The sequence below is a fragment of the Oncorhynchus mykiss genome, chromosome 17 (assembly GCF_057628025.1).
Source record: "Oncorhynchus mykiss isolate SJ-2025 chromosome 17, ASM5762802v1, whole genome shotgun sequence".
NCBI lineage: Eukaryota > Metazoa > Chordata > Actinopteri > Salmoniformes > Salmonidae > Oncorhynchus > Oncorhynchus mykiss.
In genome coordinates, this window is record NC_143038.1 from 24,895,844 (window position 1) to 24,911,845 (window position 16,002).

Here is a 16,002-nt window from a genome sequence, read left to right on the forward strand (position 1 = left end):
GACCAGCTCGGAAACTGGAATGCACAGCGGAGAAGGTACGGTGGGATTCAAAATGGTCAGTGATCTGTTTGTTAACTTGGAGACTTTAGAAAGGCAGGGCAGAATGGATATAGGTCTGTAACAGTTTAGGTCTAGAGTGTCACCCCCTTTGAAAGAGGGTGATGCCCGCGGCAGCTTTCCAATCTTTCGGAATCTCAGACGATACGAAAAAGATGTTGAACAGACTAGTAATAGGGGGTGCAACAATGGCGGCGAATAATTTTAGAAAGAGAGGGTCCAGATTGTCTAGCCCAGCTGATTTGTACGGGTCCAGGTTTTGCAGCTCTTTCAGAACATCTACTATCTGGATTTGGGTGAAGGAGAAGCTGGGGAGGCTTGGGCAAGTAGCTGTGGGGGGTGCAGAGCTGTTAGCCAGGGTTGGGGTAGCCAGGAGGAAAGCATGGCCAGTCGCAGAGAAATGCTTATTGAAATTCTTGATTATCGTGGATTATCGGTGGTGACAGTGTTTCCTAGCCTCAGTGCAGTGGGCAGCTGCTCTTATTCTCCATGGACTATACAGTGTCCCAGAACTTTTTGGAGTTAGAGCTACAGGATGCAAGTTTCTGTTTAAAAAAGCTAGCCTTTGCTTTTCTAACTGACTGTGTGTATTCGTTCCTGACTTCCCTGAAAAGCTGCATATCACGGGGACTATTCAATACTAGTGCAGTACGCCACAGGATGTTTTTGTGCTGGTCTGGAGTGAACCAAGAGCTATATCTGTTCTTAGTTCTACATTTTTTGAAAGGGGCATGCTTATTTAAGATGGTGAGGAAATTACTTTTAAAGAACAACCAGGCATCTTCTACTGACGGAATGAGGTCAATATCCTTCCAGGTTAGGTCGATTAGAAAGGCCTGCTCGCAAAAGGGTTTTAGGGAGCGTTTCACAGCGATGAGGGGTGGTCGTTTGACCGCGGACCCATAACGTATGCTGGCAATGAGGCAGTGATTTCTTAGATCCTGATTGAAAACAGCAGATCTGTATTTGGAGGGCAAGTTGGTCAGGATAATATCTATGAGAGTGCCCATGTTTATGGATTTAGGTTTGCACCTGGTGTATTCCTTGATTTGTGATGCTAATATATTATTATTAGTATTGGATAGAAAACACTCTGAAGTTTCTAAAACTGTTTGAATGATGTCTGTGAGAATAACAGAACTCATATGGCAGGCGAAAACCTGAGAAAAATCCAATTAGGAAGTGGGACATCTGAGGTTTGTTGTTTTTCAAATCTTGGCCTACCGAATACACTGTGAGATATGGATAAAGTTGCACTTCCTACGGTTTCCACTAGATGTCAACTGTCTTTAGAAACTTGAATGAGGATTCTACTCTAAAGGAGGGGCTCATGAGACCTCTTTGAGTCAGTAGTCTGGCAGAGTGTCTCAGTCTCATGACGCGCGCTCCCGACAGAGTTACCTCTCGTTCCAGTGCTTTTCTTCAGACAAAGGAATTCTCTGGTTGGAACATTATTGATGTTTTATGTTAAAAACTTTTTTTATGTTAAAAACTTTTTTTTGATTCCATACATCGTTTGACATGTTTCTAAAGAGAATGTAACGGAACTTTTCGAGTTTTTGTCTGGATGAATTGCCTGTGCCTTATGAAGATGGATTACTGGGCTGAACACGCTAACAGCAAGTGGCTATTTGGATATAAATGATGGAACTTTATGGAACAAATGAGTAATTTATTGTCGAACTGGGATTCCTGGGAGTGCCTTCTGATGAAGATCATCAAAGGTAAGTGAATATTTATGGTGTTATTTCCAGCTTCTGTTGACTCCAAAATGGTGGATATTCCCCTCTGGCTGTTTTGGGTTCTGAGCTGACAATTAAATAACATGCAGTAAGACACAACTTTTAAAGGAGGAACCACTGTATAAAGCATCCACAAGTACCGGTGGCTGAAAACACAATCATCGTGGGATGAACGAATGACAAAATTCAGGGCAAGGGCAGTCTATTTAAAATCATTCCTTCCTCCCTCAGCCCTTGCCCTGCAAGTGTGTACTCGCCATGATATGTCATGTCATTGGAAAACATATTATTAGATATACTGAAGGCCTACCATAGGTGAAAAACCATGTCGAGATTTGCGTTTGGTGTGGGGGGGCCAAAATCAATTTGCGCGCGTCCGGTTTGGGCATGGCGTTAGGCTTTTTTCAAACAACTTCCCCCCCTCTCCACTCCAGCGCCATTTCTCAACAAGCCTAGCGTGACTCCCCCTTTCATTCTAAAACGTGTGGATTTGTTTACACCGGCATAGCTAGCTAGCCAGCCATTTCATACAGCTACAGCAGCAGTCTACTAGCTAACCACTGGACACATAATATCGAGTGATGAGATGAAATATAACGTTAAACTCCAAAAAGTATTTGCATTGTAATCCTATATGGCAACGTTGTGCAAGTTTTCGTGATGTGTTCTATCGGCTCCCTTGCTAACTTTTGCTAAACCAAAACTAGTTTGACACAATTGCAACTACAGCTAGCTGCAATTGTTTCAAAGTTGTGAAATTGTTTTGTAATAGCCAATGTATGTAAGAAAGTATTTCACATAGCAGTGTCTTGTTTTTCACACTTTGTACAAAATAATTAAATGCAGTACTACAGGATATTTCTTAACGTAGCTCTTTATTAGCTAACTATAACTGGCATGTTCACGTATTGCCAACCAGGATCAAACTGACCATGACCTTACCATTTGGGTGGTCTTAACAGTATGATATGGCGGTAAAATGCATCCAATTACAATTCAGTATGTTTACACATGAATATTACAAGCAGAACATACAATATCTAACTAACGTCATTCATTGTATGCGCAGGTTGCTTCGGACAATGTTGTGGACGGCAGTCCGACTAGCAGGGCTTGAGGGAGAGTCAGGGGCAGAGAACGGGCAGGCAGCAGGGAGACAGAAATTAGGAAGAGGAGAGGCTTTAAGCCCCCCTGACGTGATAGAATGGCTGCCACAAAGGTATGTATTTTGTTGAAAATGCCTATATATTTAACAAAAATGTGTTCATTTCTGAATAGAATAATTGGTGGCTAAATACATGTTGGTTTTTGGTATTTTTCCACACATGCTACTTCAATACAAACATGATCTAGTTTCATAAATGTGCAATAGAAAGTAGTTTGAATTGGCTTTGAATGAATCGTAGACCTTGACCATACATATGAAAAATACCTTTGGTGTGGAGAGTAATATCACATTATGCCTTACTGATAATAGGCTGTGTGTGCATCTGTTCATTCAGGAATTCTTCATCGGGGAGCTGGATGATGCAGACAACAGGTAGGTGGTGAGGCTGATGTTTCAGTGAGAGCCAGGGTTGGTTATTGATGTCCTAGAGATTTTTACCGGCGGCAGAATGGTGGGCCACCATCTGCACATGTACCACCTTGGTGCACCTGTGGCAACTGCAGGGAGATGCCTACAGACAGAGAGAGGAAGTGTTACGGTCAGGGACCAGACCTCTGCATAAGCCAGCTGCCACATTTTGCCCATTACTGCCTAGACAATGGATATTTACGTTTGCACAGGCGGCATAGGGTTGACGTGTTGGCAATGGCTGATGCAGCAGAGCCTGGAGATGATGCCCGGGAGTACAAGCATGCTGCCTACACACAGTTTGCGCCCTTGGTGCAGGAAACTGAGTTGTCATCCCCAGTTGCTGTGTTTGGAGACTCAGGGACACTTTCCCTGATCCCCATTCACAGTACAATGGGTTCCACCCTGGGCGCTAGGATTCTCAAAGCATTTGGCATGATGACATTAGTATGTATGTCCAAAGAGTGTCTGTTGCCATACACTTATTGGCATGACATTAGGATGGCATCATGTCACTTGCTGTGAACAGAACACAACCTCTCCCTCAGTTTGCATTCTCCAAAAATCTTCTTACCGGGCACACCATGTCATATCAAAGATTTTAAAGGTTTTATACATCTGAAAGTGTGCTTGAATAAATAACCATTTGAAATTTGTTTGTTTTGCAAATTTGTTTTTTACTTCATATAAAGTTTCAAACACACAGTTCTACACATTTGAGATGTTTGTCTATATTGAAAATTGGTTACCATTGACATAACTCTACGGTTGAAATGTCACCCTCAAAACAACTGTTAACACCAATGACTTGTGCCAGGCCTATGCACTTCAAGCCTTGCTATTCAAGGAGACATGGGATGTCCAGTGAAAAAGACAAGACAGGCGTGAAATTATTAGTTTATGGTACCGATATTCCAGAGGAGTTTTCAACTGGGATATGAAACACATAACTACCCCTGGACAAATGAACTCCATTACATATTTAAAGTGGTAATCAGAGAGTCGTCCATGTCCCCAGGCTTCCCCCCGCTTCTTGTGTTGTTTATATATACACAATCTATGGTTTTGGGAGAGCGCATAGATTAGGTAGATAGGGTAGGCCATCATTGTAAATAAAAATGTGTTCTTAACTGACTTGCCTAGTTGGGCATGAGGGAGCTGGAATGTAAACAGCAGAGTCAGCTGCTAGCTAGTTGTAGATAAACAGTTGTGGTAGCAGGGACATGGTTTTTAAGAAATGTTTGACTGAACAAGCATCCTCATCAACTCGACCCAAAAAGAAAAGTGAGAAAAATAGGTGTATTGGGTTTTGTTACAAATTAAATAACAAAACAAGTGCATTCTGAGGGTCGCAGACAACTCACTGATTCCAGCTTTAAGGAGTTAAGATGCAATGTAAACAAACTGAACAAGTTCCACAGACATGTGACTAAAAGATTAATAATGTGTCTCTGAACAAAGGGGGGGCAAAATCAAAAGTAACAGTCAGTACCTGGTGTGGCCACCAGCTGCATTAACTACTGTAGTGCATCTCCTCATGGACTGCACCAGAATTGCCAGTTATTGCTGTGAGATGTTACCCCACTCTTCCACCAATGCACCTGCACGTTCCTGGACATTTCTGGGGGGAATGGCCCTAGCCCTCACCCTCCGATCCAACAGGTCCCAGACGTGCTCAATGGGATTGAGATCCGGGCTCTTCGCTGGCCATGGCAGGACATTGACATTCCTGTTTTGCAGGAAATCACGCACAAAACGACCAGTATGGCTGGTGGCATTGTCATGCTGGAGGGTCATGTCAGGATGAGCCTGCAGGAAGGGTACCACATGAGGGGGGAGGATGTCTTCCCTGTAACGCACAGCGTTGAGATTGTCTACAATGACAACAAGCTCAGTCCGATGAGGCTGTGACACACCGCCCCAGACCATGACCCACCCTCCACCTCCAAATTGATCCCACTCCAGAGTACAGGCTTCAGTTTAACACTCATTCCTTCAATGATAAACTCGAATCCGACCATCACCCCTGATGAGACAAAACCGCAACACTTCAGTGATGAGCACTTTTTGCCAGTCCTGTCTGGTCCAGCGACGGTGGGTTTGTGCCCACAGTCCACCCTCTCTCAGCCTATTGCGGACAGTCTGAGCACTGAAGGAGGGATTGTGCGTTCCTGGTGTAATTCAGCTAGTTGTAGCTGCCATCCTGTACCTGTCCCGCACGTGTGATGTTCGGATGTACTGATCCTGTGCAGGTGTTGTTACACTTGGTCTGCCACTGCAAGGACGATCAGCTGTCCGTCCCGTCTCCCTGTAGCGCTGTCTTAGGCGTCTCACAGTACGGACTGGCCCTGGCCTGGCCACATCTGCAGTCTCATGCCTCCTTGCAGCATGCCTAAGGCACGTTCACGCAGATGAGCAGGGACCCTGGGCATCTTTCTTTTGGCATTCTTCAGAGTCAGTAGAAAGGCCTCTTTAGTGTCCTAAGTTTTCATAACCGTGACTTTAATTGCCTACCGTCTGTAAGCTATTAGTGTCTTAATGGCCGTTCCACAGGTGCATGTTCATTAATTGTTTATGGTTCATTGAACAAGCACAGGAAACCGTGTTTAAACTGTTTACAATGAAGATCTGTGAAGTTATTTGGATTTTTATGAATTATCTTTGAAAGACAGGGTCCTGAAAAAAGGGGCGCTTCTTTTTTTGCTGAGTTTATGATCTAGAACCTTGTGTCACTTGTCACCTAACAAGAAATTAAATTTGTGTCAGCCCAGACTATTATATACACCCCTAGAGGCAGGTAGAGCCCCATGAACACAGGGATGGGAGGATTTAGGAGGGTAAAGAGATCAACAATGTATTTTAATAGAGCTATGGCTGACAAGTGGTTCAGGTAAGACATAGCAGCATAGGTGGATCAATGGATCTAGCTGTGTAAAGACCTGTATAGATTTAATCTGAACTAACTGCTTAAAGGCCCACTGTCATCACATGATCTCCCCATTCAAATCACCTCACATGTACACAACCAAACACATTCTAAATCAAAATAAGGTTCAGGTGTCTGCTCTGTGTTTCAATAGGCAAAAATGACGTTGTCACTCTTATTTTGTCTTCTAAACCAATAAAAAAAAATGCAAGTTGGGATGTGTGATGTCACTTTGCTCGTTGTGTGATTTCTTCTCTCATCTACACACTCTCCTCCTCTCACCTTTTCCCTTCGCTTGTTGTCTTCAGTGCACAACACAACAGCTGTCTGTCACTAGGCGAAAAATACTTTCCAAGCCAAACCTTCAGCTACCCCTACATTGTTGTCACCATATTAGCCAATGTCATAGTCACCATAGCTACTAGAACTAACACGCTAGTAAATCTGCCTTAATCACGTCGTATAGTGTACAGCAAGTAGATGAGCAGTTACACAACGAATTATAAAAACGAATAAAACCGAAAGCTTACCTTGACTTGGAAGAGTTCCAGTGTTGGATAGCCTTAGCCAGCATTCTTCCTTGTTTGAGCCGGATGTATAAGTAGGCTAAATTAGCTAGTTAAGTCAAAGTGAAAGTGGAAAAAATACAACACTTCTCCTTAATTTTTGAAAAAATATATTTGTTAACTGTTCAACTATTGTCTTTCTCGCTCTGAGTCAACTACACACCACATTTTATGCACTGCAGTGTTAGCTTTGCTTTCAGTACTAGATTCATTATCTGATCCTCTGATTCGGTGGACAACATGTCTTTTCATGCTGCAAAATCACTTTTTTAATGTTTCACTATTTCTATTTTTATGAAATTCACTGAGTAGGATCGTCCTCCCCTTCCCCCTCTGAGGAACCTCCACTGGCTCACACAAACTCACACATAGACACACTTCACATATGCTGCTGCTACACTGTTTATTATATATCCTGATTGCCTAGTCAGTTTCACCCCTACCCACATGTACATACTGTATTACCTAAACTACCTCGTACCCCTGCACATTTATTCAGACTGGTACACCTTGTATATAGGCTTGGTTTTGTTTTTGTGTTATTATTTCCTTTTTTATTTAGCAAATATTTGTCTTACTTTTTCACACTGCATTGTTGGGAATGGGCTCCAAATTGATCCCACTCCAGAGTACAGGCTTCAGTTTAATACAATTTGATTATTTAAACAGAAACAAAAGAGCAGACCCAATCCTGTAGCTATGCATGACTGACCAGCCTGTACAACACAGAATGTATGAGTGAATGCAAGTAAGAAGTCCCTTCATAAACACTGATCACTAATAGTCTACCCCTCCAATGGTTAAAGTCAGTGCCAATTGCAAGCAGCTGAGTTAATTGTAGCGCCTTTTGTTCACTATTATATCAATTTAGCTGTTGCCCAAAGACTTTGAAATGAACACAGTGAAGAAGGCACACCACCGAAACGGATTTGTGGAGGGTAATCTGATGCTAGATCTGTGTCTGAGAACTTCTACCTGTAACACAGATTCCTTAACACCAATCAGCATCGTCTTCCTCCAGCACAACCAATATCTCGCCCTTGTTGAAGGTGAGCTCATCATTGGTGGTCATCTCACAGTCGTAGATGGCTTGGACCCGCCTCATTTTTAGCTTGGGCTGGAGAGAGAAACACCACATCACTATTGAATGAAAAACACCAGTAAGGAAAGAAAAACATTACATCATCCCTAAAGGTGACTAAGCCAAACCTGTGCTTAACCAAAATAACATATTTGCTCTGAGGAGGAAAACCCCCATATCATTGAAGAAAAATAGGTGTATGCCCAACAGTAATGAGTCAGGGAAAATGTCAAAAGACATATTTTGCTATCATCAGATTAACTAAAGATCTCTGAGGTTAGGTGAACCAATCCTGCTGTGGTGACTAAGAGTTTCCAACTGTTTGCCTCCTATAGATGGCTCTATTGTCAACTTGGAGTATCCAAGGGTAGCTTGTCCAAAAAAACACAGATAAAAATGCCTGGCCTTTGGATGTAGAAACAACTACACTATATATGCAAACGTATGTGGACACCCCTTCAAATGAGTGGATTTGACTATTTCAGCCACACCCGTTGCTAACAGGTGTATAAAATTGAGCACACACCATGCAATTTTCATAGACAAACATTGGCAGTAGAATGGCCTTACTGAAGAGCTCAGTGACTTTCAACGTGGCACTGATGAAGGATTTTGAGGCTGATTCCCTGACCTGTCAATGTTTTTAATTTGCTGTTTTATACTCTTGTGAATTCAATGGTTTTTACTAGATTACTTGTAGTTTTTCATGTTGTCTGTCTGTAATTTTTTTGTAATGACTTGGTGCTGCCTATCTGGGCCAGGGCGCTCTTGAAAAAGAGATTTTAATCTCAATGAGCCCTTCCTGGTTAAATAAAGGTTAAATAAAATAAAAACTGTCAATAGGATGCCACCTTTCCAATAAGTTAGTTTGTCACATTTCTACCCTGCTAGAGCTGCCCCGGTCAACTGTAAGTGCTGTTATTGTGAAGTGGAAACACTCTAGGAGCAACAATGGCTCAGCCAAGAAGTGGTAGGCCACACAAGCTCAGAGAACGGGACCGCCAAGTGCTGAAGAGCATAGTGCGTAAACATCGTCTGTCCTCGGTTGCAACATTCACTACCGAGTTCCAAACTGCCTGTGGAAGCAACGTCAGCAGAAGAACTGTTCGTCGGGAGCTTCATGAAATGGGTTTCCATGGCCGAGCAGCCGCACACAAGCCTAAAATCACCATATTTAACGCCAAGCGTCGGCTGGAGTAGTGTAAAGCTCGCCGCCATTGGACTCTGGAGCAGTGGAAATGCGTTCTCTGGAGTGATGAATCACGCTCCACCGTCTGGCAGTCTGACGGACAAATCTGGGTTTGGTGGATGCCAGGAGAACGCTACCTTCCTCAGTGCCAACTGTAAAGTTTGGTGGAGGAATAATGGTCTGGGTCTGTTTTTCATGGTTCGGGCTAGGCCCCTTAGTTTCAGTGAAGGGAAATCTTAATGCTACAGCATACAATGACATTCTAGACGATTCTGTGCTTGCAACTTTGTGGCAACAATTTGGGGAAGGCCCTTTCCTGTTTCAGCATGACAATCCCCCATGCACAAAGCGAGGTCCGTACAGGATGGTTTGTCAAGATTGGTGTGGAAAAACTTGACTGGAACACAGCCCTGACCTCAACCCCATCGAACACCTTTGGGATGAATTGGAACGCTGACTGTGAGCCAGGCCTAATCTCCCACCATCAGTGCCTGACCTCACTAATGTTATTGTGGCTGAATGGAAGCAAGTCCCAGTAGCAATATTCCAACATCAAGTGGAAAAGCCTTCACAGAAGAGTGGAGGCTATATAGCAGCACTATGCCCATGATTTTGGAATGAGATGTTCGACGAGCATGTTGTCCACATACTTTTGGTAATGTAGTGTATATACAGTAATACTAAAACTGAAATATAGCCTGCTAGCCTTGGCCTCTACTAAATTGAACTACCAAACATATCAAACTATAGATTACGAAAATACACTACTTTGAGGTGGAAAATTACTGTGAACAAAAAATAACATTTTCTGAGGAAATGTGCCACTCTGCCAACTCTCACCAGTGATCTCCTGGGCAGAGGGTGCAGGGCGTTGCCATAGTGGGAGAAGGCCCCATTGGACTCCAGGATGAAGGTGTGAGGAGATGTGGGGAGGGTTTCTGCTGATGGGTTGAGACATCTGATAGAGAAAGTGGGACGAGTTGCTTGCTCCATCTGCGCAGAATCCTGGGTGACACAACAGGGAGAGAGAGCAATAAAGACATTATGCCTGTGAAGTAAATGTAGTTGAATTCTATAGCATCTAGAGAGCATACTATATGTGGTTTTTCCACTTCAAGAAAGAGGTGTGCTTTCACGTGTGATACAACAGAGTAAAATCGATTAAATTTGTAAAATATAGATAGAATAGTTTACCTCTCTCTGGCAGTTCAGATAGGGAGTTGAGGGCAGTGACATAGTATTTTGGAGACTCTGTGCTGAAATAGATGGGGCAAGACAATGGGCTAGATTCAATCTGGACTGCGGAAGATCCACGTTATAACGCGATTTAAATTTAAAGGTAATTTCTGACTGAGCTGATATATGCAGTGTTTAACGTGAATGCAGTCTCCACGAACGTGGGAACATTGCCTTTAAACATCAATTACACTATAGCGCAGAACTTCCGCGATCTGGATTGATTCTAGGCCAATATAGAGTTGGCCCAGTGTTATGACAGAATAAATGGATTTATCTGGTGATAGTACTACATATCAGATCTGGTGATTGAAACATCACTGCTGGGTCATGTATTGCAATACCCATAATTAATGTACTATTCATTGAAAACTCCCTTCAAAACCAATTTCAGGTAGTTAATCCTCTAAGCAAACGAGGTCAGTATTACCACAGTATGCCAAAATAAATTTGTCATAGAAGTAACACACAGTTCTGAAAGGATGACCCTGGACCACCATAGCCTCTATTATGGTACACCATAATCTACACAGACGATTAACAGATCACAGTCAACACTAAGTCAGAGACTACCGTTCAGTCCCCACAGGTCCCTGCCCCAGAGATACAAAACAAACTGAGGTCAATGGACATGTTGCTGCCCAAAATTAACAAAGTATTTCAAGACTAGTGCAGTTAAAAAAAAAATATATATTATCATGTACAGATAAACTGTTTCTATCATTCAGAAGTGGGCATACTGTTTCTACATAATGGAAGCTGCTGCTGTGATGTGACATACCTCCGTGGCTCTGTCGGGAGAAATGGTGGCTGTAGGGCATCTATTGGTGGGCTCTAATTAGGTGCGCTTGTGGTGGATAACCAGAGGCAGAGGGGGGGTCCTCTTCTTGCTGCTGCTACTGGTGGTGGGGATGATGACATCACATCAGCCCTCAGGTGGGCTGACTGGGTAGGAGGGGGAGGGACGTTTGGACCTGGAAAACACAAGTTACATCTTTATAATATATAACATGGTTTAACATTGGCCATCCGTAAAAGACAGAGACCATCTGGATATAAGTTAAGAAAACTGCACAAGACAGTGTCCCATTTGTCTATGCCCTTGTGACTGTCCAATAATATTGCTGTCAAGGAGTGTCTGTCAACTAAGCACATTGGTGTACTGTCTAGATCACGGGTGGGCAAGTAAGGCCCGTGAGCCGAATAAATGTGGCCTGTGGTGGCTTGATATATTTATATTTTCTGGGCTACAATTGAACTTCTAAAACCAGATAAAAGTATGAAGACATGCTAATGGACCGATAATAACAACCCTTTTTCCGGCTGGCGAACTAATCGGTCCAAAAAATGTATTTGTGCGGACCTCCGTCCGATTTATTTAATTATTGCCCATCCCAGGTCTAGATCTATTTTCTTTTTATGCATCTCAATGGTATAGACAGTCAGTTCCTAAATCCTAGAAAACTGCAGTCTGGGTTGAAGGAGAGAAGACTGATTGTGACTCACCTTTGACTCTGGGAGGGAAAGGGGGAGCAGATGAGGGTGAAGGTGACAGGGAGCTGTCCATGCTGCATGTGTGAGTGATGGGAATGGTGTAAACCTCACGCTTCTGATCACGGACCAGGGCCAGCCTGGTCCGTGAACTGAAGAGTCCATCTCCTCCTCCTCCTGCTAGTCCTCGGTCCAGGCTGGAGGAGCTGGTGTGGGTCTGGTACAGACTGAAGGGCCGGATCCGTCCTTCTTCACCGGACCCGTCTAAGAGAGTCACAAACAAACACACTCTAAACAGCAGACATAACAAACAATATATTTCTGATCAACTAACACCTCCCAATCAGGATCTCACCAGATACCATAGAGTTGTGAACGACTGGGTTGCGTTGATTATTAGAGCATGCAACAGAAAACATTGTTAAATGTTTTGTAACAAGAAAAAAAGTGTTTCTTATTGGACAAGTTCAAATAGTTCCTCCCTGTTTAATCGGTGTTCTTCCATTTGGTGCCTAATGAACAAGATCAAGATGTAACATAATGTTGCTGACCTTGTCGTCCAGGTCGTCATCACTCTCGTACAGATCATCCTGATGCAGCTGTACTCCACGTGCATGTTGAACTGGGACTGGTTGATCTGGTACACAACACACAACAGGAGAATTGTAGTGTGTCAATCATCATATATCATACAATATAGGGAAAGGAGGATACCTAGTCAGTTGCACAACTGAATGCATTCAACTGAAATGTGTCTTCCGCATTTAACCCAACCCCTCTGAATCAGAGAGGTGCGGGGGGCTGCCATAATCGACATCCACGTCTTCGGCGCCCGGGGAACAGTGGGTTAACTGCCTTTTTCCAGGGGCAGAACAACAGATTTTTACCTTGTCAGCTCGGGGATTCGATCCAGCAACCTTTCGGTTATTGGCCCAATGCTCTTAACACTAGGTTACCTACCGCCCTAAACACAGAAACGTATAGAAACACAGACAGTGCATACTATATATCATAGTTGATAGCATGAACTGGGACTGGAACCTTCACTGCTTCTGAACTGAGCACTTTTCATTTTTTGTCTACGCTATGGAAATCTATTTATCATTACAAAATAAATCTGCTTAGTTCGGTGTCCACAGACGAGGGAGCAAAAAACATATACTGACAAGGAGGTGCTGCTGGCTATGAATGACAAGTGAATTGGTTTAGTTGATTACTTGAATTGTCCAGTCCTAGAACAGTGTAGCTGTGAGAGAATGACATCCAGCTGTAGGCAGGTGTGTTGTCAGGTGAGTGTTATTTAATCTCCAAGCTATATTCAGCCCTGTCTTGCCCACCTCGTCTCTGAGAGAGAAACAAAAACAAAACAGCAGGCACTAATGTCTGGAAAACAAACTTCACACATGCGGAGCCACAATATGAAGCTCTCACGATCACACTGTGGCAAAATACAATACATTACAACACTTGCTTAATTGGTCCATTTGCACAGATATTCTTAATTATTTGCTAGATTGACGTTTATTGGGATGAGTCTTGTCCTTGAGGCAGAACTGAGGGATTTCTGCAAGATGGGCCAGCTGCAAAAAATCATGACATTTTTTAAAATTTAAGTTTAGAGTTAAAGGCGCCTGCAGACTAGGTTCTTGGGGCCCGATTCAGATTTAAGAAATGTATGCCTTTGCTACGCACGCCTTTCCAACGCACATCTCAGTAGTTGGTATTCAGACTTACCTTATTCAGGTGCGCACCAGGCTTTGCAAGCGTGGTTCTCTTGCACGCGTTGAATAAATTGAATTAAAGCGCTGAAATACTATGATCTTGTAAATTATTTAGGCACATTTCTGGGTTAGGAAATCTGTGAATCATTTTTAAAAAAAAACTAGTTTGGAGAGTTTTACGCACAAAATATATTGATTAATAATAAAAATACGTTTGAGGTTTGATTCATCCTAAAAGTTGTCATATTCAAGTTCAATTCATGAAATATTGGAAGGCGGAAAAAACATAGTCCTATAAATCTACCCTAATCCTCACTAATCATGGAACTGACAATGGTCCAGTCGTTGCGAACCGTGCGCCAGGCTCAAGGTTTAGCCTAGTATGTGAGTTCCATAATGAAGGCTACATGTCCTAAATTATTGCACAACGTTAGCCTAATATGATCCATTAATGCTAACAACCTTCAGGAACAAGTATACGGACATAACAGTTTAAAGAAAGGTAAAAGGAATGGAATAATGCAAATTGAAAGAAACAAACACTAAAGTGACAGTTCTATATGGGTATTACTGATGGCGGCTCCCGACATATCTAGACATAACTGATATGGGCGGAAAGCTTACATTCTTGTTAGTCTAACTGCACTGTCCCATTTACAGTAGCTATTACAGTGAAAGAATACCATGCTATTGTTTGAGGAGTGCACAGTTATGAACTTGAAAATGTATCAATAATCCAATTAGGCACATTTGGGCAGACTTGATACAACATTTTGAACAGAAATGCAATGGTTCAATGGATCAGTCTAAAACCTTGCACATAACCTGCTTCCATCTAGTGGCCCAAATCGAAATTGCACCTAACCTGGAATATTACATTCAAATCCAATTGGACTTTTCGCACATGTGAATACAACAAGTGTAGACCTTACAGTGAATCGCTTACTTAAGAGACCCTAACAAACAATGCAGTTTAAAAAAATACGGATAAGAATAACAAATAAAAGTAACAAGTAATTAAAAAGCAGCAGTAAAATAACAATAGCGTGACGATAGATAGGGGGATACTGGTACAGAGTCAATGTGCTGGGGCACCGTTTGGTTGAGGTTATATGTACATGTAGGTAGAGTTATTAAAATAACTATGCATAGATAACAACCGAGAGTAGCAGCGGTGTAAAAGAGGAGGGGGGGGGGGGGGGGGTTGGGACAATGCAAATAGTCTGGGTAACCATTTGATTAGATGTTCAGGAGTCTTATGGCTTGGGGGTAGAAGCTGTTAGAAGCCTCTTGGACCTAGACTTGGCGCTCCGGTACCACTTGCCGTGCAGTAGCAGAGAAAACAGTTGTGTCCTCTTCACGACTGTCTTGGTGTGCTTAGACCATGTTAGTTTGTTGGTGATGTGGACACCAAGGAACTTGAAGCTCTCAACCTGCTCCATTACAGCCCCGTTGATGAGAATGGGTGTGTGCTCTGTCCTCCTTTTCCTGTAGTCCACAATCATCACCTTTGTCTTGATCACCTTGAGTTGTCCTGGCACCACATGGCCAGGTCTCTGACTTCCACCCTATAGGCTGTCTCATTGTTGTCGGTGATCAGACCTATCACTTTTGTGTCATCTGCAAACTTAATGATGGTGTTGGAGTCATGCCTGGCCGTGCAGTCATGAGTAAACAGGGAGCACAGGAGGGGACTGAGCACGCACCCCTGAGGGGCCCATGTGTTGAGGATCAGCATGGCGGATGTGTTGTTACCTACCCTTACTACCTGGAGGCGGCCCGTCAGGAAGTCCAGGATTCAGTTGCAGATGGAGGTGTTTAATCCCAGGGTCCTTAGCTTATTGATGAGCTTTGAGGGCACTATGGTGTTGAACGCTGAGCTGTAGTCAATGAATAACATTCTCACATTGGTGTTCCTTTTGTCCAGGCGGGAAACGGCAGTGTGGAGTGTAATAGAGATTGCATCATCTGTGGATATGTTGGGGCGGTATGCAGATTGGACTGGGTCTAGGGTTTCTGGGATAATGGTGTTGATGTGAGCCATGTCCAGCCTTTCAAAGCACTTCATGGCTACAGACGTGAGTACTAAGGGTCGGTAGTCATTTAGGCATGTTATCTTATTGTTCTTAAGCACAGGGACTATGGTGGTCTGCTTAAAACATGTTGGTATTACAGACTCGGACAGGGAGAAGTTGAAGATGTCAGTGAAGACACTTGGCAGTTGGTCAGCGCATGCTCGCAGTACACGTCCTGGTAATTCATCTGGCCCTGCAGCCTTGTGAATGTTGACCTGTTTAAAAGGTCTTACTCACATCAGCTGCGGAGAGTATGATCACATAGTCTTCCGGAACAACTGGTGCTCTCATGCATGTTTCAGTATTATTTGCCTCGAAGCAAGCATAGAAGTAGTTTAGCTC

At 43.1% G+C, this 16,002-nt stretch overlaps 1 protein-coding gene across 1 annotated transcript; it reads right to left on the reverse strand.

Moving 5' to 3' along the window:
* Positions 1 to 7,156: 7,156 nt before the first annotated feature.
* Positions 7,157 to 10,403, reverse strand: LOC149975879 (uncharacterized). The gene is made up of 3 exons (XM_090205137.1): positions 10,332 to 10,403; positions 9,978 to 10,142; positions 7,157 to 7,984 (listed from the first exon to the last, which is right to left on the reverse strand). Exons 1-3 carry the CDS (start codon positions 10,371 to 10,373, stop codon positions 7,859 to 7,861), a joined length of 333 nt encoding a protein of 110 aa, XP_090061263.1. The 5' UTR covers positions 10,374 to 10,403; the 3' UTR covers positions 7,157 to 7,858.
* Positions 10,404 to 16,002: the final 5,599 nt, after the last annotated feature.